The sequence below is a fragment of the Microcaecilia unicolor genome, chromosome 2 (assembly GCF_901765095.1).
Source record: "Microcaecilia unicolor chromosome 2, aMicUni1.1, whole genome shotgun sequence".
Classification (NCBI taxonomy): Eukaryota; Metazoa; Chordata; class Amphibia; order Gymnophiona; family Siphonopidae; genus Microcaecilia; species Microcaecilia unicolor.
Genome location: NC_044032.1, coordinates 150786908 through 150809746, shown reverse-complemented (window position 1 = coordinate 150809746; position 22839 = coordinate 150786908). Strand labels below are relative to the sequence as shown.

Below are 22839 nucleotides of genomic sequence, written 5' to 3'. Positions count from 1 at the left end.
TTGTCTCTGGTTTGGGGGTGGTTTTGCCTGCCACTGCCGCTCCACGGCAGTGGTCCAAGGGCTCACAATCCCAGTGTTTCCGTGAGAAGCCTAACAGCACTCTTGTGTACCTCAATCCTACAGCCGTTCCAAAAGATACCTTATTTGCATTGGTGAGTAAAAGTCAGAACGTTCAGATTATCCAGATATCACTTCTATCAACCACTCCTTGCTCTTTCACAACACCTACCCTTAGCTTTCTTTTTCCCCCAACCCAGCCCTCCCATTCCCTATCACTAGTCTCCTTCCTCAGCCTTCACTAAATCTAATCTTCTTCTCCCCCTCCTCTTTTTTCTCGCCACCCCTATCCAGCATATCTATTCCCTGTATGCCCAGCATTCCTCTGTCTCCTTATTCCCTCCTCTATATCCCCCCTGTCTCCTTATCCAGCATAATTCCTCCTCTCCATTCAGCCCCTGGTCCATTCCCATTACCTCTCCCCCCCAGTCACGGTGTAGAGTCACAGTCTCTGAAGGTAGCTGGCTTGTGCTGGTGTCATGTTGCCAGGGCAGGGCAGTGGCGTTCCGCAGCAGAGCACTCTCTGTCAGCCTCCTCCATGTGTCCTGGTGGGTACAGCAGAGTGTGTGCAGCACTCTCTCAGCCTCTCAGGGCCAGCTGTAATCAGCTGCTGGGGCCTCGGGCTTGCTTCCCTGAGCTTTTCTTGCGGTGCGTCGTTGGGGGGGCTCACAGCAGAGTGTGCAGCACCGACTCAGCAGGTCCGATCCTTTCAGGGCTGGCTCAGCTGTGCTGGGGCCTCAGGCCTGTTTCCCTGAGCCTCTCTCGTGGTAGTGGGAGCCGCTGCTGCAGAGTGTGTGCAATACTCAGCAGGATCTTCAGGGCTGGCTGTGCTGGGGCCTCGGATTTGGTACTCTGAGCTTCTCTCTGGTGGGGGGCCAGAGGCTGACAGCAGCAGAGGCAGAGCTGCTCAACAATGTGGTGTGCAGTAAGATGGATACTGTGTCGAACCTGCAGGACTTCCTGCTCAGTGCAGTGTGGTCGGGTGAGCCAGTACAGCGCCTTGTGCTGTAGTGGTTCCAGCCAGGCTCTGCCAGACCGCCCCTCCTCTGACGCACTTCCTGCTGCAATGGGGGTGGTTCCGGCAGAGCCTGGCTGGGAGCTCTACAGCACGAGGTTCTGCACTCCCGTTTCTAGGTCTTGCTCATCGTGGCTGCACTGGGAAGGAGCCACAGGACTAGGACAGGGTTGAGAGGAGTGAGTGGATGCGTGGCATGGGGGCAAGAAGGGTTAAAGTAGAACAGGGGATGAGGAGAGAGAGAGAGAAATGGGGGTGGGAGATGCTGGAACATGTAGGGCAAGGGAGGGAGAAAGATGGCAGGCAGTTTGGGCTTGGGAGAGGGGATATGCTGGACATTGGGAAGAAGGGAATAGGGAGACAAAGGGAAAATTTGAGGAGAGGAAGTGGACTGCAGGGGGGGGGGGCAAGAAGGGTCAAAGCAGAATATGGAAGGAGATGCTGGAACATGGGGGGCAAGGGAAGGAGAAGAAAGATGGGAATAGGGAGACAAATAAGTTTGAGGGGAGGAGGTGGACCATGGTGAGGGGGCAAGAAGCAGGGTTGCTAGATGGAAAACCTTTTCCCAGCCCAACCGGTACTCAAAAGGAGCCCAAGCTACCCAATGGGCTATCCGAAGAGTGTGTGGGGGTGTCCCACCCATGCAAGCGCACTTGCTCTTATTTCTCCTCTTCCCACCATGTGCTGCTGCGCTCTCCTCCTCATGTGACATGCTGCTCTGTCTGGCTCCTCCTCCTCCACCATCAGCTGATGTCCTCATCACCCACCTCACTCTCCTACTGGTCAAATTTGGAGCTGGAATGAGGCTTGAGATGCAACAAGCCTCACACTAGCTGCAAATTTGACCAATAGGGTGAGCACTGAGCACTGGCCCAAAGTCGCAATCCATGACTGGAGAAAATTGCCCGTGATCAGCTGAAAAAAGCTGGCCAATCCCACAGGAAAATTGCTGGGTTGGCAACCCTGGCAAAAGGGGACAATGCTGGATGGGGAAGGAGGAAAAAGAGGGAGGAGATGCAGGAATACATGGGGAAGGAGGGGGGAGAAGAAAAATGGTTACCATTTTGGGTTGGGAGAGGGGATACGCTGGACATTGGGGGAGAAAGGAATAGGGAAACCAGGGCCAGCGAGACATGGGCTCAGAATGCCCGGCACCGAAAGCTTGCCTCACTGGATTGCCATCATGTTCCTGCGCCCCCCCCCCCCCCCCCCCAGTGTCTAGGACACAATCCGTTAACACCTTCTACCCTCACCCATCCCACTCTTTACCCAAATGGGATAGCAAAGGCATAAAGAAAATGGCAGCATGGGCCTCAGGACTCATGCCCCTCCTGCTGATGCCACCCCCTCTTTCAGAAGTTGCATCAGAGGAAGTGGGACCAAAAGAAGCTGAGCGTGCACTGGAGTTCCCAGGCCTCGTGCTACAATTTTTGATTTTTACCACAGACTGTAGAAAGGAGGGCATATGAAAGAAGAGATCAGAAGATGATGAAGAGGAGACGGATGGAAGGAGAGATTGGGGGAAGATGCTGGAGAGGAGGCGGGTGGAAGCAGAGATTGGTGGAAAATCCTAGGGAGGAGGTGGGTGGAAGGTGAGATCGGCAGAAGACGCTGGAGAGGAGGCTGTGTGAAAGGAGAGATGAGGAGAAGACACTGGAGAGGAGGAAGGGTGGAAGGGGAGATCACGGGGAGACACTGGACATGGTGGAAAAGTAGATGGGAGAATGCACTGGACATAGAGGAAAGTGGAAGGGAAGATTGGGGGGACATACTGGAAATAGAACATGGGAAATCGGGGGGGGGGCATGTTGGGCAGGAAGGAAAGTAGAAAGGAAGATTGGGGGGCATGCTGAACATAATAAAAAGGGAGATGGGAGGACAAACTGAACTTGGAGGAAGTAGTGAACATTGAGGAAGGTGGCAGGGAAGATGAGGGAGAGATGACTGGACATGAGGGAAGGGATGACACGAGAGATGCCCAATATGAATGGAGAAGAAGGGAAGAGAGGAGAGATGTTTGACAAGGGTGGGACAGAGATGGACAGCTAGACAGAAATAGTAAAAAGAGAGAGTATGAAGACCGGAAGATGAGAAGGCGACGTGAAATTGGAGAGGCAGAAAATAAATCGGGGAAAGATGAGTGTGAAAAATCAATGAGGAAATGAAGGAGCTAGGAAGACAGAAAAGAAATGGCAAACGGAGAGGAGGCCCTGGACAGCATGCTAAGAGGATAGAAGAAAGAAGAAGCATAAACCAGAACTAATATGCTTCAAAAAATAAAATCACACGACAAAAAAAGGTAGAAAACATAATTTTATTTTCCATTTATAAAATTGGAATATGTCAGTTTCGGGAATTCACATCTGCTATCTTTATATTTTGCACATTACAAAAGCAAATGCATCTCTTTCTATTTCTCTGGTGTTGTGCTGCATGCAGAAGGTAAAATTATGTATCATACCTGATAATTTTCTTTCCATTAATCATAGCTGATCAATCCATAGACTGGTGGGTTGTGTCCATCTACCAGCAGGTGGAGATAGAGAGCAAACTTTGCCTCCCTATATGTGGTCATGTGCTGCCGGAAACTCCTCAGTATGTCGATATCAAAGCTCCATCCGCAGGACTCAGCACTTAGAGAATTACACCCACAAAGGGACACTCTGCCCAGCTCACCACCGCCGAAACGGGGGAGGGGAATTAACCCAGCTCATCCCCACACAAGTGGGGGAGGGGAATCCGTCCAGCTCATCCCCGCGGAGCGGGGGAGGGACACCACCCCGCCGATGCGGGGGGATCTGGCTTATCCTGCAACCGCGGGAGGAGCTGACTGACCCTAACACCGCCGAAGCGGGAGGGGTACAAAGCTGCCCTACAGCCGCACGAAGCGGGAGGGAGTGCCGGCAGAATTTAAGTCTCAATCCAGCCCCGTAAAACGGAGGGGAGAGGAATGCAGCAGCTCACTGTAACACAAACTCGTCTCAACTCTTGAAGAATCCAAGTGAAAAAACTTGAACACGAAGTCCTCCTGAAGTAACTGAAGACTAAACTTGAACCTAAAATTCAACCAGAATATAAACAGTACAGATATCTGGGAGGGGCTATGGATTGATCAGCTATGATTAATGGAAAGAAAATTATCAGGTATGATACATAATTTTACCTTCCATATCATCATGCTGATCAATCCATAGACTGGTGGGATGTACCGAAGCAGTACTCACCCAGGGCGGGACATTGAAATCCCTGAACTCAACACTGAAGCTCCAAACCGGGCCTCCGCCCGAGCAGCCACAGTCGAGCGGTAATGTCTGGAGAAGGTATGGGCCGACGCCCAAGTTGCCGCCTTGCAAATCTCTTCCAAGGAGACGGACCCAGCCTCTGCCATCGAGGCCGCCTGAGCTCTAGTGGAGTGGGCCTTCAACTGAATAGGCGGCATCTTCCCCGCGGCCACATAAGCCGCTGCAATGGCTTCCTTGACCCATCTTGCCACTGTAGGCTTAGCAGCCTGCAGACCCTTACGAGGACCTGCAAACAGGACAAACAGATGATCCGACTTCCGGAAATCATTGGTCACTTCCAAGTATCTGATGATGACCCGTCTCACATCCAGATATTTGAGAGCAGAATACTCTTCTGGTTAGTCCTCCCTACGAAAGGAAGGGAGACAGAGCTGCTGACTCACATGGAAGCGAGAAACAATCTTGGGTAGGAAGGAAGGCACTGTGCGAATAGTCACTCCTGCCTCAGTGAACTGCAGAAAAAGCTCTCGACAAGAGAGTGCCTGGAGCTCGGAAACTCTTCTGGCTGAAGTGATAGCCACCAAAAAGACTGCTTTCAACGTCAGGTCTTTCAGAGATGCCCTCGACAAGGGTTCAAAAGGCGGCTTTGTAAGGCTCTTAGCACCAGGTTGAGATTCCACGCAGGCACCACTGAGTGCAGAGGAGGGCGCAGGTGATTAACTCCCTTGAGGAAACGCACCACATCTGGCTGCAAAGCCAGGGAAGCACCCTTCAGGCGGCCCCTGAAGCAAGCCAGGGCCGCTACCTGGACTTTCAGGGAACTGAGCGACAGGCCTTTCTCCAGACCTTCTTGCAGGAACGCCAGCACTGAAGAAATTGGAGCAGTAAATGGAGAAAGTGAACCTGCTTCACACCATGCTGCAAAGGTACGCCAAACCCTGGCGTAAGTAGTAGAAGTAGAGCGCTTCCTCGCTCTCAGCAGAGTGGTGATGACCTTGTCTGAGAAGCCCTTCTTCCTCAGACTCTGCCGCTCAATAGCCAGGCCGTAAGACCAAAGGGGGAGGGATCCTCCATCACCACGGGACCCTGATGTAACAGGCCCTGCTCCACAGGCAGTCGCAGAGGTTCGTCCACTGAGAGCCTGATCAAGTCCGCATACCAGGGACGTCTGGGCCAATCCGGACCCACCAGGATTATCTGGCCCGGATGCTTTGCCACCCGGTCTAACACCCTGCCCAACATGGGCCAGGGTGGGAACACATAGAGAAGCTCTTGTGTCGGCCACTGTTGGAGAGGAGCATCTACTCCCAGGGATTGAGGGTCCCGTCCTCTGCTGAAAAAGCGCGGCACTTGGCAATTGGCCGATGACGCCATCAGATCTAGGCTCGGCTGGCCCCAGCGCTTCATGATGTCCAAGAACGCCTGAGCAGATAGCTGCCACTCTCCGGGCTCCAAGGCATGGCGACTGAGAAAGTCCGCCTTGACATTCATGACTCCGGCAATGTGGGCCGCTGACAGCTGTTCCAGGTTCGCTTCCGCCCACTGGCATAGATTCATGGCCTCCTTGGCTAGAGGGGCGCTCTTGGTACCTCCCTGGCAGTTGACATAGGCCACAGCCGTGGCATTGTCCGACAGGACCCGTACAGGCTTCAATGCCAGTACCGGGATGAACTCCAAAAGCGCCAACCGAATGGCTCTGAGTTCCAGGAGGTTGATAGACCACTTTACCTCTGCAGGAGACCAGAGCCCCTGCGCTGTCCTTCCCAAGCAGTGGGCTCCCCAGCCCGACAAAGAGGCGTCCGTCGTGACGACAATCCACTCCGGGGTCACCAGAGGCATTCCTGCAGACAACTTGTCTGTCTGCGTCCACCAGCTCAGCGCCTTGCGCACTGCTGGGTCTAAGGGAAGGCGCACAGCATAATCCTCCGACATCGGAGTCCAGCGCTGCAGCAGAGAGTGTTGTAGTGGTCTCATATGAGCCCTGGCCCAGGGCACTACTTCCATCGTGGCCGTCATAGAGCCCAACAGCTGCACATAGTCCCAAGCCCAAAGAGGAGAGGCTACTAGGAACTGGTCCATCTGAGCCTGAAGCTTGACAATCCGATTGTCTGGCAGGAACACTCTGCCCACTTGGGTGTCGAATCGAACTCCCAGATACTCCAGGGACTGAGTTGGGCGCAGCTGGCTTTCCTCCCAGTTGATGATCCACCCCAGGGAGCTCAAAAGAGCAACCACCCGGTTCACAGCTTTGCCGCACTCTGCATAAGAGGGGGCTCGGATCAACCAGTCGTCCAGATAAGGATGGACTTGTACTCCTTCCTTCCTCAGGAAGGCCGCGATGACCACCATTACTTTGGAGAAGGTCCGCGGAGCAGTAGCCAACCCGAACGGGAGGGCTGTGAACTGGAAGTGTCGGCCCAGTACTGCAAAATGCAGAAAGCGTTGATGAGGAGGCCAGATGGGAATATGCAAGTACGCTTCCTTGATGTCCAAGGATGCCAGGAACTCTCCTGCCTGCACTGCCGCTATAACAGAGCGGAGGGTCTCCATGCGAAAGAGCCTGATTGACCCCTTGAGGTCGAGGATAGGCCGTACAGAACCTCCTTTCTTTGGTACCACAAAGTAAATGGAGTAACGTCCCTTGCCAAGCTGATTTTCTGGCACCGGAACGACCGCACCCAGGCGGATCAGATTGTCCAAGGTCTGCTGCACTGCCACAGCTTGACCGGAGACTTGCAGGGAGAGAGTACAAACCCATCTCTTAAGGGTCGGCAGAACTCTAGCTTGTAGCCGTCTCTGATGACTTCCAGCACTCAAGCATCTGAAGTTATTGTGATCCACTCGCCCAGAAACGAGGACAGCCGTCCTCCAATCTGCACTGGGGCGTGGACCAAGGCCCCGTCATTGGGTACGAGACCCTAGGGGAGGACCGGAGGGAGCACCTCCGGGACAGCGGTCTCTGCGAAAGGAATGCTGCTTGGGGGAGAAGTTCCTCTTGAAGGAAGAGGGGGCAGAGGAGCCCGACCTGCCCGGGCGGTACCGACGGGCTTCCTGAAACCGTCCTCTGGAGGTACCGGGGGCGAGCACTAGCCCGAGCCCTGACCTCTGGTAACCTCTTGCCCTTTAGACGTGCCGAGATCGGTCACGATTTTGTCCAGCTCGACCCCAAAGAGCAGCTTGCCTTTAAAAGGCAATCTAGCCAGGCGGGATTTAGAGGCGTGGTCAGCAGACCTATGCTTCAGCCAAAGCCACCGCCGCGCAGAGATTGTCTGAGCCATGCCTTTAGCTGAGGCCCTCAAGACATCATACAGCAAGTCTGCCAAATAGGCTAAGCCCGATTCCAGGGCCGGCCAATCAGCCCTCAAGGAATGATCCGAGGGGGAAGCCCGCTGCACCATAGTCAGGCACGCCCTGGCCACATAGGAGCCGCAAACTGAGGCCTGCAAACTTAAAGCAGCCGCCTCAAAGGACGACCTTAAGGCCGCCTCCAATCTTCTGTCTTGGGCGTCCTATAGGGCCGTGCCACCTTCCACCGGCAACGCCGTTTTCTTAGTCACCGCAGTGATTAAAGAAACCACGGTAGGCCACAGATAGGCCTCACGTTCACTTTCAGGCAAAGGATAGAGGCGGGACATAGCCCTAACCACTTTAAGGCTCGCTTCCGGGACATCCCACTGAGCCGAAATTAAGGTGTGCATGGCATCATGCACGTGGAAGGTTCTATGCGGGCGCTTCGTCCCCAGCATAATGGCAGAGCCAACAGGGGCTGAGGGAGAGACGTCCTCCGGAGAGGAAATCTTCAAAATGCCCATGGCCTGCATTAACAGGTTGGGCAAATCCTCTGAGCTAAAGAGCCGCGCTGCAGAGGGGTCATCCGCTCCATCCGAGCGGGGATCCGTCTCCTCCAAGGAATCCGCAAAGGACCGTTGGGAGAACTCAGATACGCTGCCCTCATCTACATCGGAGGAGACAAAGTCCTCCAAGGCCTGGGAATCAACCCGAGGGCGTTTACCTCCGGGGGCCTCAACCTCTTTACCAGACGAGGGAGCAGGGGCAGCGTTTTGCATAAGGAAGGCCTGATGCAGCAGCAAAACAAACTCGGGGGAGAAACCCCGCATACTGTGCACTTCCGCAGCCTGGGCTACAGCCCTAGACGCACCCTCAACCGGCGCTCGCAAGAGCGGGGGAGAGACATGCTGCGCATCCAAGATGGCGTCCGGCGTGACACTCCGCGAAGGAGCCGTGCGGGAAGAACGGCGCTTAACTTTAGCCGCTTTGTGCCGTCGCCCAAATTAAGGGCGTTCATGGCATCAATGTCTCCCACCTCAAGGGCGGCCCAAGAAGAAGCCGTCCGAGACGCGTGGCCGGCCAATATGGCGGAGGCGAGCCGCGGGGGATGGGCGTTTATGGCGGGAAAAACCGCCACACCGGAGAAAGGACCGGGACACTCATCGGTCACGAAACTGTCACCCAACAAGGGCGAATCAGACTTTAAGACCCCCGCATCCCCTCTGGAAGCGCACACGCGATCCGGGGAGCGACTCTTTGCGCCCTCGCCCTCCGACGCCATAGGCCACGTGGAGACCAATCGGGGAACCCCCTGCCCGCTATAAAAGGTAAAAATTACCTGCTGTCCGCTCCGAGCTGTAACGACCTGGTGTCCCAGTGAGTAGCTGCAATAAACGTTTAAATAAACGTCGAAATAAACGCCTTTAAGGACGTTCAAAATTTTTTTTTTTTTTTAAACGGAGCCAGCGGGAGGGGGGAGAAAAGGAGGGACCTGGCACCACCAGGTTTGCACTTGCTCAAGAAGAGCCCTCAACCCCAGGCACTCAACAAAACCTAAAAATTAGGCTTGGAGGCCTAGCCAGAGCTGCTGCTGTGTGTGACCACCACCTGCTGAGATAGAGAACATACTGAGGAGTTTCCGGCAGCACATGACCACATATAGGGAGGCAAAGTTTGCTCTCTATCTCCACCTGCTGGTAGATGGACACAACCCACCAGTCTATGGATTGATCAGCATGATGATATGGAATCTGGCTTTTTGAAGTTTCACATTAATTTTGTCTATATATTTTTAGTTTGGGGTCACATTCTGTATTTGGAAAGGGTCTATTTGTGTTCTATATGTGTGACTGAGGTCAATTATTCGGATATAGTATTTCAGCTTGTTCTATTTTCTCTATAGGGCTCATTGTGATATTTATGATGCTGCCTTTTCCTAGGAAGGTCCTTGTCGGTGTTGATATGGAATAGTAGATTTGACTTTTGTTGGGTTTTGTATTCATTCATAATTGGTCTGCAACTGGACCGGGGTTATGTTGCTGCTACTAAGATGAAACTAGAATCGGATTTTGATTTTTTTGTATGGTGAATTTTATAAGAACATGCCCTGCTTCTGCTCTGCACACACTACATGCGAGAAAGACTTCTGTGGATGCAGAATATGTTTGCATTTAATATGCGACAATGGAGAGCCGGGGGGGGGGGGGGGGGGGGGGTCTGTATTTTTTATATTACAGTTCCAGGCAACTTAATTTAACTCAATTCTTGTTGACAAAGTTTAATTTTTATTATTTTATTTCTCTTTTGGGTGCCTTGAGAGGGGGTGTGCCACCTCTTCCCTCACATCAGGAAGCAGACTGCCTTGACCTGCCCCTGGGGGTAAGTGCTGTCAGTAGTCAGAAGAGGGGGCCAAGAGGAAAAGTTATGTGCTGCCTCTGGGGGAGGAGGGCTGGAAAAAAAAAGTGCTGCCTTATAGGGTGACAGTGCTGGGGGGGGGGGGGGGGGGGGGGGGGGCTATTTTTATCTATCCATGTGGCATGGCATGAGGAAATGGTGAAGGAGGGAGAGAGAGAGTGAGGGAGAGGAGGGAGAAAAAGAGTTGGGATCTGGAAAAGAGGAGGGTGCTGGTGTCAGACTTAGGAAAGGGAAGAGGGAAAGTGTGCTTTTTCCTTGCTAATTCATGTGAATACAAGAGGGAGCTTTATGAAAGATATTTCTCATGAAGCTGGCTCATTCCAGTTAAAATATATATATATATATTTTGAAAAAGACACAAGGCTGAACCAGCTGTGAGGAGTGGAAAAAAAATAACATCCTCTGCTCAGCACGGAAAAAAAGAGAACTGCTGGTCTCGTGCTCTCATGGTGGGCAGAAAGGCACTCACGCACACACAGCGGAGTGTGTCTTGTGCTCAAAGACCTGTTTAAAGCTAGTTACAAGCCCCGGACCAGCAAGGTGGACCCGCATTATCCACATGTGAGAATTACAGGCCTGCTTGTCCTCGGAGAAAACATGCATCATGTAACATCACCCATCTCACACCCTGACACGTCCCTTATGAAGAAGTTTTGTTTTCGGTGAATATCAAACTTTTTTTTTTTTAATGTTTAATACATGGTTTTGAAACATTTTCATGTGCACAGCACATCTATCTGCCAATTTGGGAAATTTGTTTTTCTTTTAACCCTAAGGCGCCTTTGGGGCTCATTTTCTAAGCACCTGGACATCCCAAAATGGCAAAAAAATGTCCATCTGCCAAAAACGTCTAAATCGCGATTTTGGAAAGGCAGAATCTGGACATTCTACACTGCAGTTCTTCTGGAGGAATACTGTGGGCATTTTAGGCAGGACTAGGAAGGGCCAAAATTAGGATATCCAACAGTGATAATTGAACGGGAAGAAATGTCCACATCTAAAAAGGACGTTTTTATTTAGTCCTGTTTCAGTCACGTTCAGGGTACAAAAAGGTGTTCTGATTGAGCAGCTGACCACTGGAAGGATTAAGGCATGAATCCTCTAGTGGCTGCTGTCCCTCTCCCTCTCACCTGGAAAGTGAAACAGGAATCTGAAAAGAATACTAGGCTCTATGAAAGCATCAGGTATCATGGACATTCTGAGGAAAGCAGAAAGCAAGTCTGAGGAGTAGCTTAGTGGTCAGTGCAGTAGACTGTAAACTAGGGGGCTTGGGTTCAATTACCACTTGAGCTCATTACACTACTACAACTACTCCTCACAAGTCTTCCACCGAATGACTTCCTTCAGCTTCAACACAACCACGTAACCCCTCTCCTCAAGTAAATGCATTGGCACCCCATCCATATAGTTCAACCTTCCATTGCTCACCTACAGATGCATTCACTCTCCAGCTCCTCATGTCTCTATCCTTACACTTTTCATTTGGCAAGCCACTCTTATCTGTGCCCCTCCTCCACTGCTAATTTACTGCTCTGTTCTTTCAATCTCGCTGTGTCTTTTGCCAAAAACAGACTTCCAGTCAGTGCAATATGTTCCCTCTCTGGACATATCCAAATGCAGGCTCACTTTTTTGAGACTGCTTTTACATCTTGGCCACTTGTCTATTTCTCTATAAAATACTCTCCTAGATTCTCCTGTTTGTCACATATGTTTGTCTTGACTAGACTGTAAGCTCCGTGTAGCAAACACTCTCTCTCTCTTACATGTGTCTGTATGCTGGTAAGAAATAGTAGCTATAGTAGTACAAGTCTTACCAGCACGTGATGGGCAACAAATTGGAGAGTTAGTATAGGCATTGAGAAAGACTGTGCCATGTCTCTTCATGAAATTCAGAAAAGGAAGGGTTACTGTTTCATTGTCTGGGTAAAATGTCAATCTTCCATCCTATAAACAAAAAGAAAAGTTGCATAAAATTAAAAAGGTGAAAGCAGCTTTCAGTCAGTTAGAATCAGATGTTCTTACTGATAAGGTATAATTGGGATGATATTCAAAGGAATTTAAATGGATGGGAAAGGCTCCTGGCCATTTAAATCGTTTGCAGCTAACTGGGTATATTCAGCAGCACTTAACTAGATAATGCTTCTGAATATACCCAGTTAAAGACTATTTTTGTGGGTGGTATGGAGTGAAGTCAGCACATAAGTTAACTGTATAAATAGAACCGCCTAAAACACAGTCATATCTTTATTTGATTTAACTTATCCAGTTAAGTGTTGAATATTGCACTTGACCAAACAATTGTTATTTGGCTATATAAACGGATATTCAATGCTGATGCCCGGACAAGGCCTGGTATTGAATATCCAGGGACACTGCCGACGGTGGCCCAAAAATCCATCCACCTGCTGGAGATAGAGCATACAGACTGACCAAGGAGCATTCCATCCTTTAAAAGACAGTGCAGTTCAGCACTCTCTATCTCCACTTGCTGGTAGATGGTCACAACCCACAACTATTTGGATTCATCTGCTGCTGATGCTAAGGAAATACTAATTACCATCGGCTGAATACTGACCCCTATATAAATTTTTGTCTGCTTTCTGGAGTAGGCTTTTGTGATTCATACTGTAGTGGCATAGAGGTCTCCTTTGTAAATGATGCTAGTGCTAAAGGACTGAACATAATGTATCTTTCAGCCATAAGAATTGCAGGCAAAGGATAGTTATGAGATGGTGATATCTTATAGTAAAACAAACATGGAGGGATGATAAAAGACAACAGAAAAACCTGTTAGACACACCCTCCTACTAACCTTATCATTTGCATGTGGTAGAAAACCAGGCATGTAATACTCCATGCTCTGACCCTGCCCCCAAAATGTCCCCATCAGCCAGCCAGTTGTTGATGGCTTTGTTTCAGCCAAAAAAAAACCCCAACAACTTTCGGTTAAAGAAGTAGTTGAAAAACTACTTAAAAGGGTTACCTCTATTTTATAAAGTGGAATGCCGATTATCCGAACTCTGATCATCCGGATGTCTAATTATCCAGACTGGTGCTGTAGTTTATTGTGTTGAAATTCTCACTGTACTGTATTCCGGAAACTAGAAACAGGTTTTTATTATGAAGATTTTATAAATACTATGTGCTATTACAATATAGTACTTGTACTGTAATGGCATAGCTATGGATGGGCCACCAGCAACTCGCTCCCCTGTCTCCCTCTCCTCTGCTGGTGGCCCAGTATCTGCTCCCTTTCTGAATCTTCCTCAGTGTACCTCAGAGGCTCCCAGCGATTCATCCTCATGGCCTACGCTGGCCCCTGCAGGCTTCCCTCAGGAAATGACGACGAGAGCGGGGACGCAGCAGAAAAAGTCCTGCCCCTTCCTTTTCCTCCCAAGTGGAAAGGTTTCTACAGTACAGTGCTGTGTTTCTTTCTAACAACAAGAAAATTAAAATGCCGTCAAAGCAAAAAAGAGTTGTTCTTTCATTAAAAGTCAAAACAGACATGCATAGAGGAATCCTGTGCAGAAGGAATGGATCCTCAGAAGCTTAGCTGAAATTGGGTGGCGGAGCAGTTGGGGGGGAAGAGGGGGTGGTGGTTGGGAGGCGAGGATAGGGGAGGGCAGACTTATACGGTCTGTACCAGAGCCGGTGATGGGAGGCGGGACTGGTGGTTGGGAGGCGGGAAATACTGCTGGGCAGACTTATATGGTCTGTGCCCTGAAAAGGACAGGTACAAATTCAAGGTAAGGTATACACATATGAGTTTGTCTTGGGCAGACTGGATGGACCATGCAGGTCTTTTTCTGCCGTCATCTACTATGTTACTTTGTAAGTTAATACACAAACTCAAACAAGGAAAATAAACCTCTCTCTCTCTCACTCAGACACACACACTCCCCCCAACCACCCCCACAACATCATACACAAACTGCCATGGTGAATCTAGATCTCTGTCTCTCACTCACACCTACACACTCCCCCCCCCCCAAACTAAATACACAAGATCTACCACGGAGAATCAACATCTCTCACTCACACCCACAGCCAAACTCCCCACCCCCCACATCAACATACACACAATCTGCCATGCAACAATAACCACCCTCAAAGCCACATGCCACTTCCTGCCACTTCGCCAGCACAGCACACCACAACCCCCCCCTAGCGGAAACAGAAAATGAGGGCGGGACCAGAGCTGAGAGACAGAGACGGGCCAAGCCTGTACGCCGTTTACCAATGCTGCTGCCGCCATCACCCAGACTGAGGAAGTGAGGCTTCTAAAATTCGGAAGGAGGGGGGCTGGCAGTGGATGGGAGGGAGGGACGATGACTCTGGAACTGTGAGGGAGGGGGGATCCTGGAAAATTGGGGCTCTGGGAGGGAGGGAGGGGGACCCTGACACTCGGAGGGAGGGAGATACCTCGGAGCAGTTTGGGGGGGGGCTGTTGGATCACCTTGGGGGGGCGGAGAGGTGAGCGGTGGCGACCTCGGGGATGGTGGAGGGGTGAGCGGTGGCGGTGACATGGGGGCGTGGCGTTGCAGCGAGGGTGGCAGGACAGGGGGCTGGCACTGGGCGGGAGGAAGGGGAGGAGGGACCCTGCCACACACTCTCATTCTCACACACACACTCACACCCAGTCTCAATCTCTCTCTGTCACACACACACTCGCACATTCACACGCTCTCTCTCACACACACTCTCTCAAACATACACACTCCGAGGAAAGCCTTGCTAGCGCCCGTTTCATTGTGTTCAGAAACGGGCCTTTTTTACTAGTCAAACATATAAATGGCAAGTGACCGTACTCACTCGCAAATGCGCAGTAGAGACCTTCTCTGCCCCGCCCCCACGTCAATACGTGATGACGGGGGGGGGGGGGCAGAACACAGAGGGTCTGTACTGCGCATTAATGCTGAGGGAGGGACACCGCCGTCTAACGCTCCCCCCACCCGAGTCGCCGCCGCCACCCACCTTCTACCCGGTCGGGCCCTCGCTCCGCTATTGAAACAGCGAGGGTCCGGGAACGCAGCACTGAGCTCTGCTGAGCTGCCGACATCGCCCTTCCTTCTTCTTCTCTGCCTCTGTCCCGCCCTCGACGACGTTACGTCACACAAGGGCGGGACAGGCAGAGAAGAAGAACGAAGGCCGACGTCGGCAGCTCAGCAGAGCTCAGTGCTGCATTTCTGGACCCTCGCTGTTTCAATAGTGGAGCGAGGGCCCGGCCGGGTGGAAGGTGGGTGGTGACGGCTCGGTGTGGGGGGGGGGGGGGGGCGCAAACTCGGAGGGGGAGGGGCAGCGGCGAACTCGGCGGTGGGGGCGGGCCTTTCAACCCCCCCTTCCTATAATAGCCCGTTTTTAAAGGCTCAAAGTCTAGTCAATTATAAAAGATTGTTCGTACATGGTTGCTGAAGCTTGGAATTTAATTAAAAAACCCTAAAAAAAATGAGTGAAACATTATTTTAAACTAATCAGAAAGAGGAGAAGAATATGATGCCCTTAAAACATCGCTAAGGAGGGTCTACAGGTTCCTGGCTGCTTCGATTGTGATTAGAGAATGTCACCAAACAGATAAACAGTAATGCTAGCGATACAGGCTATCAGATCATAACAGAAGATGAAATCGTGGAATTGGTGTGAGACAAGAAAAATGAGGAATCAGAAACTGATGCTGATCACCAGGTTAATGCTGATGTGGGATCAACACATGCAGAACCCCTTGAAAATTTTTTTGTTACATTTGTACCCCGCGCTTTCCCACTCATGGCAGGCTCAATGCGGCTTACATATTGTATACAGGTACTTATTTGTACCTGGGGCAATGGAGGGTTAAGTGACTTGCCCAGAGTCACAAGGAGCTGCCTGTGCCTGAAGTGGGAATTGAACTCAGTTCCTCAGTTCCCCAGGACCAAAGTCCACCACCCTAACCACTAGGCCACTCCTCCACTTGTAATTTTCAAATACAGTGACGGCTTGGCTGGAAAAGCAAGAAAGCAGTGTTACCCATCTCCTATACCTGAACAGACTACGTGATCTTGCAACATAGAAATAAAATTCAGCACTGAAGAATCATTTCCTTTTAAAAAAAATAGAAATACAGTAGTGTATGTACTACAAAAACAGTACTGTCGTTTGACATTCTTTCACCTTTACTGTTGAAAATAAAAAATAACGTTCAACATGCAACGCTCAGAATATGTGCTCTTTTCAAAATGGTAGGTTCAATCTTTTCTAAAAGGTTTGCCCAATCATCTGGGTTTTCCATTATCCTGACTGCACTCTGCAGAGATTAGTCTGGATAATCAGCATCCTACTGTAGTTACTTGATTCAGGTAATATTTCCCTTTAGCAGCTGTACACTCAATTTGCCTTCATCTCTGTTACAGTCGTCTTTTGTGAGAGAGCTTGTTGAACTAATCAAGTCCTGTTTTACAGATTTACATAAGTTTATACAAGTTTTTCCATATGCAAAACCCATATTACATACAGAAAAGCCTTCATAAAATTGCACAGCAGCATATGTTTGTATAAACACATGTGCTGAACAGATGGCTCATACTTACATGTGTGTCGTGTAGGAAATCCTGGGATGTAGTTTGGGAGGACCAGGGATGAGTACAAGCATAGAGTACACTCACAAAGCAGGTGTAAAAATATGTGTGTCAATTTGTATGTTATGTCTTTTATCTTCCACCTTGTAAGGCACGCCTATATACTGAAGCAGCTTTAGATTTATGAGTGGCGGCCGTCAAAACAAAGAAGCGCTCCAGTCTTAAGGTCGTACTTAACAGATCCGGAAGATCCCAGGGATTCCGCAGTCGTCGTCATCCCTCCCCTCCCCCCCCCCCCCCCCGTGGGTTGGAGGAGGGAGCGTGGTCTGCCTCCCTCCCTCCTCTTCTTGCCCTGCCCAGTGTATCCTGGTGTATAGCCCCGCCCAGCGCATCCCAGGATACACTGGGCAGGGCTGGGCGCCGCCATTTTGCGGCGTCGCAGCCAGGAAGAGAAGGGAGGCAGGAGGCAGACTACCCTCCCTCCTCCAACCCACAAGGTAGGGGGAGGGGAGCGCAGGGGAATAGGAGCAGACACCAGGGACCTCCTGCAGTGCTGGGGATAGGACCAGACACCTCTTGCTGGGGGACCAGGGGGGCTGGAAACCCACCGGAGCTCCAGCCCCCCCTGAACCTGGGTGGGGGGCAGCTGTCCAGCGGACCTCCAGCCCCCCCCCTGTCGCGGGGGGGGACGCGCTTGGTGGCCCAGGAACTGGTTGCACTGCACATGTTAGGGAGAGCTGGAGACCCACCGGATCTCCAGCTCTCCCTGATCCTGTCACTGGGGGACGACCTCCCGCCCCCCTGTTGCTGGGGGGAGGGCTTGGTCGCCCACTGGGCAACCAGAGACTGGTTGCACTGCACATGTTGAGGGGAGTTAGGGGGAGCTGGAGACCCACCGGATCTCCAGCTCTCCCTGAATCGGGTGGGTGGGGTCAGAGGTCCGCAGTATCCCCAGCCCCCTTGCTCGGGGCAGAGTAGTTGGGGCTTGGTGGTCCCATGGACCTCCAGCCCCTGTGCCTGACAGGTTTGGGCATTTGACAGCCCAGACCTGTCAAACAAGTGCAGGAGGAATGTGCTGAGCGTATGCACAGGCACAATTCGCCCACACTTCTACCCCATCATCAGAGATAATTGCGAGCTTAAATTTGCATGCAATTATCTCTGATCATAGGTCTAAAAATGGTCTCATCATGGTAAAGCCTCGCACCGTTCCAGCGCTATTTTGAGTGCTGTTTGGAACAGCGCGGGGTTTTGATCATCAGTCTGTATGCCTCCAGTTTATGAATGAAAGTGCTTTCCCTTGATAATAATCATAAATCACAAAGAAACAAAAACTATCTGTTGGCACACATGCGTCCTTAATAATTCACAAAATTGCAAGTGACCAAGTGAGTCCCAAGAAGCTGGTCCAGCACATCGCGCCTGCTAACGCAAAACCCAGGTACAGTAATGATACTCACAAAGGAATCACACATCACCAGCACCACATTACTGCTGCTGCTGCCACCACCGCCAAAAGGTTGCCCGAGACCTTCCCCTATAGCCACACACAGTGTCATTACTATTAGGGGCCAACAGATCAGTGCCCCTTGCCATTGCTGTGTCACTCGCATTGCTGGATGTTCATGTAATTTGCTGTTACTCTCTCTCTCTCTGGATGCTGCTCTGCCTCAGTCAGCACATTTCTCTTCCCCTTGGCTCACACACTGACCATGTGATCCTCCGTTCCCTGTCATTTGGATAGCTTGTTTTGGGTTCACTATCCAATAGGGCGGCTCCGCAGAGGGGGAAGTGAGGCAGGCTGAGCCTACTTCAACTGTTTTATGTCATGCCATCTCCTGTTATTAAACTTCCTTGTATGTGTAGCCTGCTCTCCTCTGACGCAACTACCTGTTTCCGGCAAGGTGGGCTACTTCAGGGGAAGAAGTTGTTTCAGAGGAGGGGACGGGCTGGGGTACCTACTACCAAAGAAGTCCCGTCTAAGTCCTACTCAGAATCTCATCAAGAGGTTCATGTGAATTATTGGGTGCTAACTATCATGTCACCTCAGTAAAATGTGGATTCTGAGCAGGGTGGCTCATATTGTTTTCCTTCTGCTGGTAAGTCTCAGATTTCTGCCTTGTCTGCTCTGTTTCTGGTTGGGTCAGGTTTCATGGGAATCACCTTCTTTTGTTTGTGTTAAATTTTCAGTTCTTCCTTAAATTACCCTGCACAGCAGCTTGGGTTATAGGTATTAGGCAAGACTGTTTTCCTTAAAGGGGAAGCCAGCAGATCCTTCCTGGAAGAAGTTTTCATGTTTGAAGGTTCTATTCGATATAATATGATGTTGTGAAGGTACAGAGGGGGCGTATTTCCCGGAGGTCTCTTTGTTTTTTTTGAAATTTGCTAGATTTTAAATTCTTGCCAGCTGCTTTAGTTATGAGTACCTCACAGAAATTGGAGGTGTACCTACGAATAGAGGTGCATTTACTGTATCTGCTTTACTGGCAATATTTAAAAAAGAAAAGAGTAGTTATGTTCCTTTCCACGGTAGAGGATGTGCAATCTGGTTTTACAGTTTGCTCTTTATATAGGTTATTCTTTGTCCTAATTTTTGGTAGGCGACAACAGGTATGAGTTGGGCGGGGGTTACTTGAAGTAGAGGTGCCGGATCGCGGACTAGAAGGAGAGTGGAAGATAACTGGTCATGGGCAGGGGAGTTGGTCGCTCGATCCCTGACAGACAGATGATCAAAAGCCCTGCGCTGTTCCAAACAGCATGGGGCTTTACCGCACCAATGATCAGAGATAATTGCATGCAAATTTAAGCACGCAATTATCTCTGATCACGGGGTAGAAGTGCGGGCGAATTGTGCCTGAGCATGCACTCGGCACAATCGTCCCGCACTTGTTTGACAGGTCTGGGCTGTCAAAAGCCCAAACCTGCCATACACAGGGGCTGGAGGTTCATGGGACGACCAGGCCCCAACTACCCCTGCCCCGAGCAACGGGGGCTGGAGATTCTGTGGACCTCCAGTCCCACCCCCCCACCCCCAGTTTCAGGGAGGGCTGGAAATCCGGTGGGTCTCCAGCCCCCTAGACCCCCAGCAAAGGGTCCCTGGTGGCCTAGTGGGCAACCAACCAACCCCCCCCCCCCCCAGCGACAAGGGGGCTGGAGGTCCGCTGGACCGCCGGTCCCCCCTGACGATCCCCCCCCCCCCCAGGTTCAGGGAGGGCTGGAGATCTGGTGGGTCTCCAGCCCCCCTAGTCCCCCAGCAAAGGGTCCCTGGTGGTCCAGTCCCCCCTACCCCCTACCTTGTGGGTTGGAGGCGGGAGGGTAGCCTGCCTCCCTCCTCTTCTTTCGACGCCGCAAAATGGCAGCGCACAGCCCTGTCCAGTGTATCCTGGGATGCGCTGGGCGGGGCTGCACACCATATAAGGGATGCGTGTGACTTGGCATCTTTGTAACCTGGATGTGCTGTGCGGACATGGAGTCAGAGAACTGACGCAGAACTTTAATCTTGAGCTACTGTTAAATGGATATGAACATCCATTTAAAATATTCAGGGAAGCTTCTCCTAGGGTGGGCTGGAGGACCACCAGTCCTCCAGCCCCTTGTGTGCAGGGGAGGGGGACCTCCAGCATAGTCTGTTTGACAGGTCCGTGGTTTTTGTTTTTTTTGGACAGCCTGGACCTGTCAAACAACACTGGGCAGAGCTGGGCACCACCATTTTGCGTGCGTTGCAGGAAGAGGAGGGAGGCAGGCTACCCTCCCTCCTTCCAACCTACAAGGTAAGGGGGTAGGGGGTACTGGACCACCAGAGACCCTTTGGTGGGGAACTAGGGAGGCTGGAGACCCACCGGATCTCCAGCTCTCCCTGAACCTGTGGGGGGACCGGCTGCTCAGCGGACTTCCTGCCCCCCTGTAGCTGGGGGGGGGGGGGGTTGGTTGGTCGGTCGCCCACTAGGGACCCTTTGCCGGGGGCTAAGGGGGCTGGAGACCCACCAGATCTCCAGCCCTTCCTGAACCTGGGGGGGGGGATCGTCTGGGGGGACGGACCTCCGCCCCCGTTGCTCAGGGTAGGGGTAGTTGAGGCCTGGTGGTCCCATGGACCTCCAACCCCTGCGTTTGACAGGTTTGGGCTTTTGACAGCCCAGACCTGTCAAACAAGTGCGGGAGGATTGTGCTGAGCGCCTGCTCAGGCACAATTCGCCCGCACTTCAACCCCATGATCAGAGATAATTGCGTGCTTAAATTTGCATGCAATTATCTCTGATCATAGGTCTAATAACGCCCCATGCTGTTCCAGCGCTATTTTAGAGCGCTGTTTGGGACAGCGCGGGGTTTTGATCATCAGTCTGTAAGCCTCCAGTTTATGAATGAAAGTGCTTTCCCTTGATAATAATCATAAATCAAAAAGAAACAAAAACTATCTGTTGTCACACATGCGTCCTTAATAATCCACAAAATTTCAAGTGACCAAGTGAGTCCCAAGAAGCTGGTCCAGCACGTCGCGCCTGCTAACACAAAACCCCGTTACAGTAATGATACTACAAAGGAATCTCACATCACCAGCACCACATTACTGCTGCTGCCCGAGACCTTCCCCTATAGCCACACACAGTGTCATTACTATTAGGGGCCAACAGATCAGTGCCCCATGCCATTGCTGTGTCACTCGCATTGCTGGATGTTCGTGTAATTTGCTGTTACTCTCTCTAGTAGATTCCTCGCTCTCTCTCTCTTTCTGGATGCTGCTCTGCCTCAGTCAACACATTTCTCTTTCCCTTGCCTCACACAATGACTACGTGACCCTCCGTTTCCTGTCGTTCGGATAGATTGTTTTGGGTTCACTGTCCAATAGGGCGGCTCCGCAGAGGGGAGGCGAGGCAGGCTAAGCCGTCTTCAACTGTTTTACGTCATGCAGTCTTCTGTTATTAAACTTCCTTGTATGTGTAGCCTGCTCTCCTCTGACGCAACTACCTGTTTCAGGCAAGGTGGGCTACTTCAGGGAAAGAAGTTGTGTCATAGGAGGGGACGGGGGTACCTACTACCGAAGAAGGAAAGCTGTGAGATTGTTGGTAGGCGACGTCAGGTATGAGATGGGCGGGCGGGGGTTACTCTCTCTTGCGCTAAGATAGCCATTGTGGTAAAAAAAAAAACCCAAGCCATTAGCTGCCTAATGTGGGAGTGAGTGGGCAGAGGAGTGGCTGGCTGTGACGGCTAGTGCATGGGTCACTATGTTGTGCTGGCTGTGACAACTGCCAATAGTGCAGCTGAACGTAATACCATCTCAAGAGGAGGCGGTGAGTGCAGCTGTCCTACAGGCAGTCTGGAACAACAGCATGTTGTCAGTAGAGGTGTGGCAGTGCTCCCCCTGAACTCAGCCCCCACTCGTCAGTACAGACCCTTGCACAAACCCTGTCCTTGACAGCTAACCCCTGACACCAGGCCCCACGGCTTACCTACCTGGGGTTCAGCATTGGTGGCTTAGTGATCCGTAGGCAGCAGAGGGGCATTATTGCTGCCAGGGACCACTGAAGCACTGATGCTAAACCCTGTTTAGGCACTAGAGGGCGGTGTGCGCTTTTGTGTCAGGGTGTGTTGTATAGGAATGGGATGTGTCAATTAGGATCTGACGAGGGAGAGAGATCAGGAAGGGATCAGATCGTGGGCTGGGGGTTGGAACCTGGTACTGAGTGAGTTATGATTGGGGATACTTTGGGAGTGAGGGGAGGCTCTGGGAATGGGTAGTACCACTGCAGGTGGCTGTACTATTTTTGTTAATGCTCGGTCACCGTATTATGTGCCCAGGCCAATGCGTTAAACTATGTGCCTTGTGTGGTAAATGCAAGGCAGATTCAGGGCATCCCCCCCTTCATTTCCCAGACTTTGCACTTATTGCACATTAATTCCTTTGCTTTAAATGTGGTATTGTAGGCACAAATACAATGGCCGAAAATCACATAGCTATGTAATTACTCTGGTCTCATTTGCTAGAAGTATGACTGCACCTAGGGGACCTTTTACAAAGCGGGCTAGCATTTTTAACTTGTGGTAAAAACCAAGGATATAATGGGCATCTCGGCGTTTGCCGCCAGCTGGTTTTTACCGTGAGCTAAAAGTGCTATAGTGACATTGTAAAAGACCCCCCCCCCCCAAGTTGCCCCCTAAAGGTGGGCGTAATATTATTTATTATAGAACAAGGTTACATATATTGATACTGAGTTTTACAGAAAATAGATATTTGCAGATATCTATATCTTCTGTTACCAAAACTACAATGACTTCC

At 51.1% G+C, this 22839-nt stretch overlaps 2 protein-coding genes across 6 annotated transcripts in view; one reads left to right on the top strand and one right to left on the bottom strand.

The window, feature by feature from the left end:
• The window catches only part of ARSK (arylsulfatase family member K), a 35783-nt gene extending 17561 nt beyond the window's left edge, over window positions 1–18222 (bottom strand). The window contains exons 1-2 of one of the 3 annotated variants that reach the window (XM_030193401.1): window positions 18029–18222; window positions 11832–11961 (exon numbers count right to left, since the gene is read on the bottom strand). In XM_030193401.1, coding sequence (XP_030049261.1) covers window positions 11832–11961; window positions 18029–18181 — 283 coding nt within the window. In that variant the 5' untranslated portion in view covers window positions 18182–18222. Of the gene's footprint in view, window positions 1–11831; window positions 11962–16580; window positions 16830–18028 lie in introns of those variants that run through there. The other 2 variants (XM_030193402.1, XM_030193403.1) reach the window with 2 other exon arrangements.
• TTC37 (tetratricopeptide repeat domain 37) overlaps window positions 17005–22839 on the top strand; it is a 234110-nt gene continuing 228275 nt past the window's right edge. Inside the window, exon 1 of one of the 3 annotated variants that reach the window (XM_030193398.1) lies at window positions 17005–17065. The gene's annotated coding sequence lies outside the window, so the exon portion shown is untranslated. Of the gene's footprint in view, window positions 17066–17993; window positions 18010–18473; window positions 18668–22839 lie in introns of those variants that run through there. The other 2 variants (XM_030193400.1, XM_030193399.1) reach the window with 2 other exon arrangements.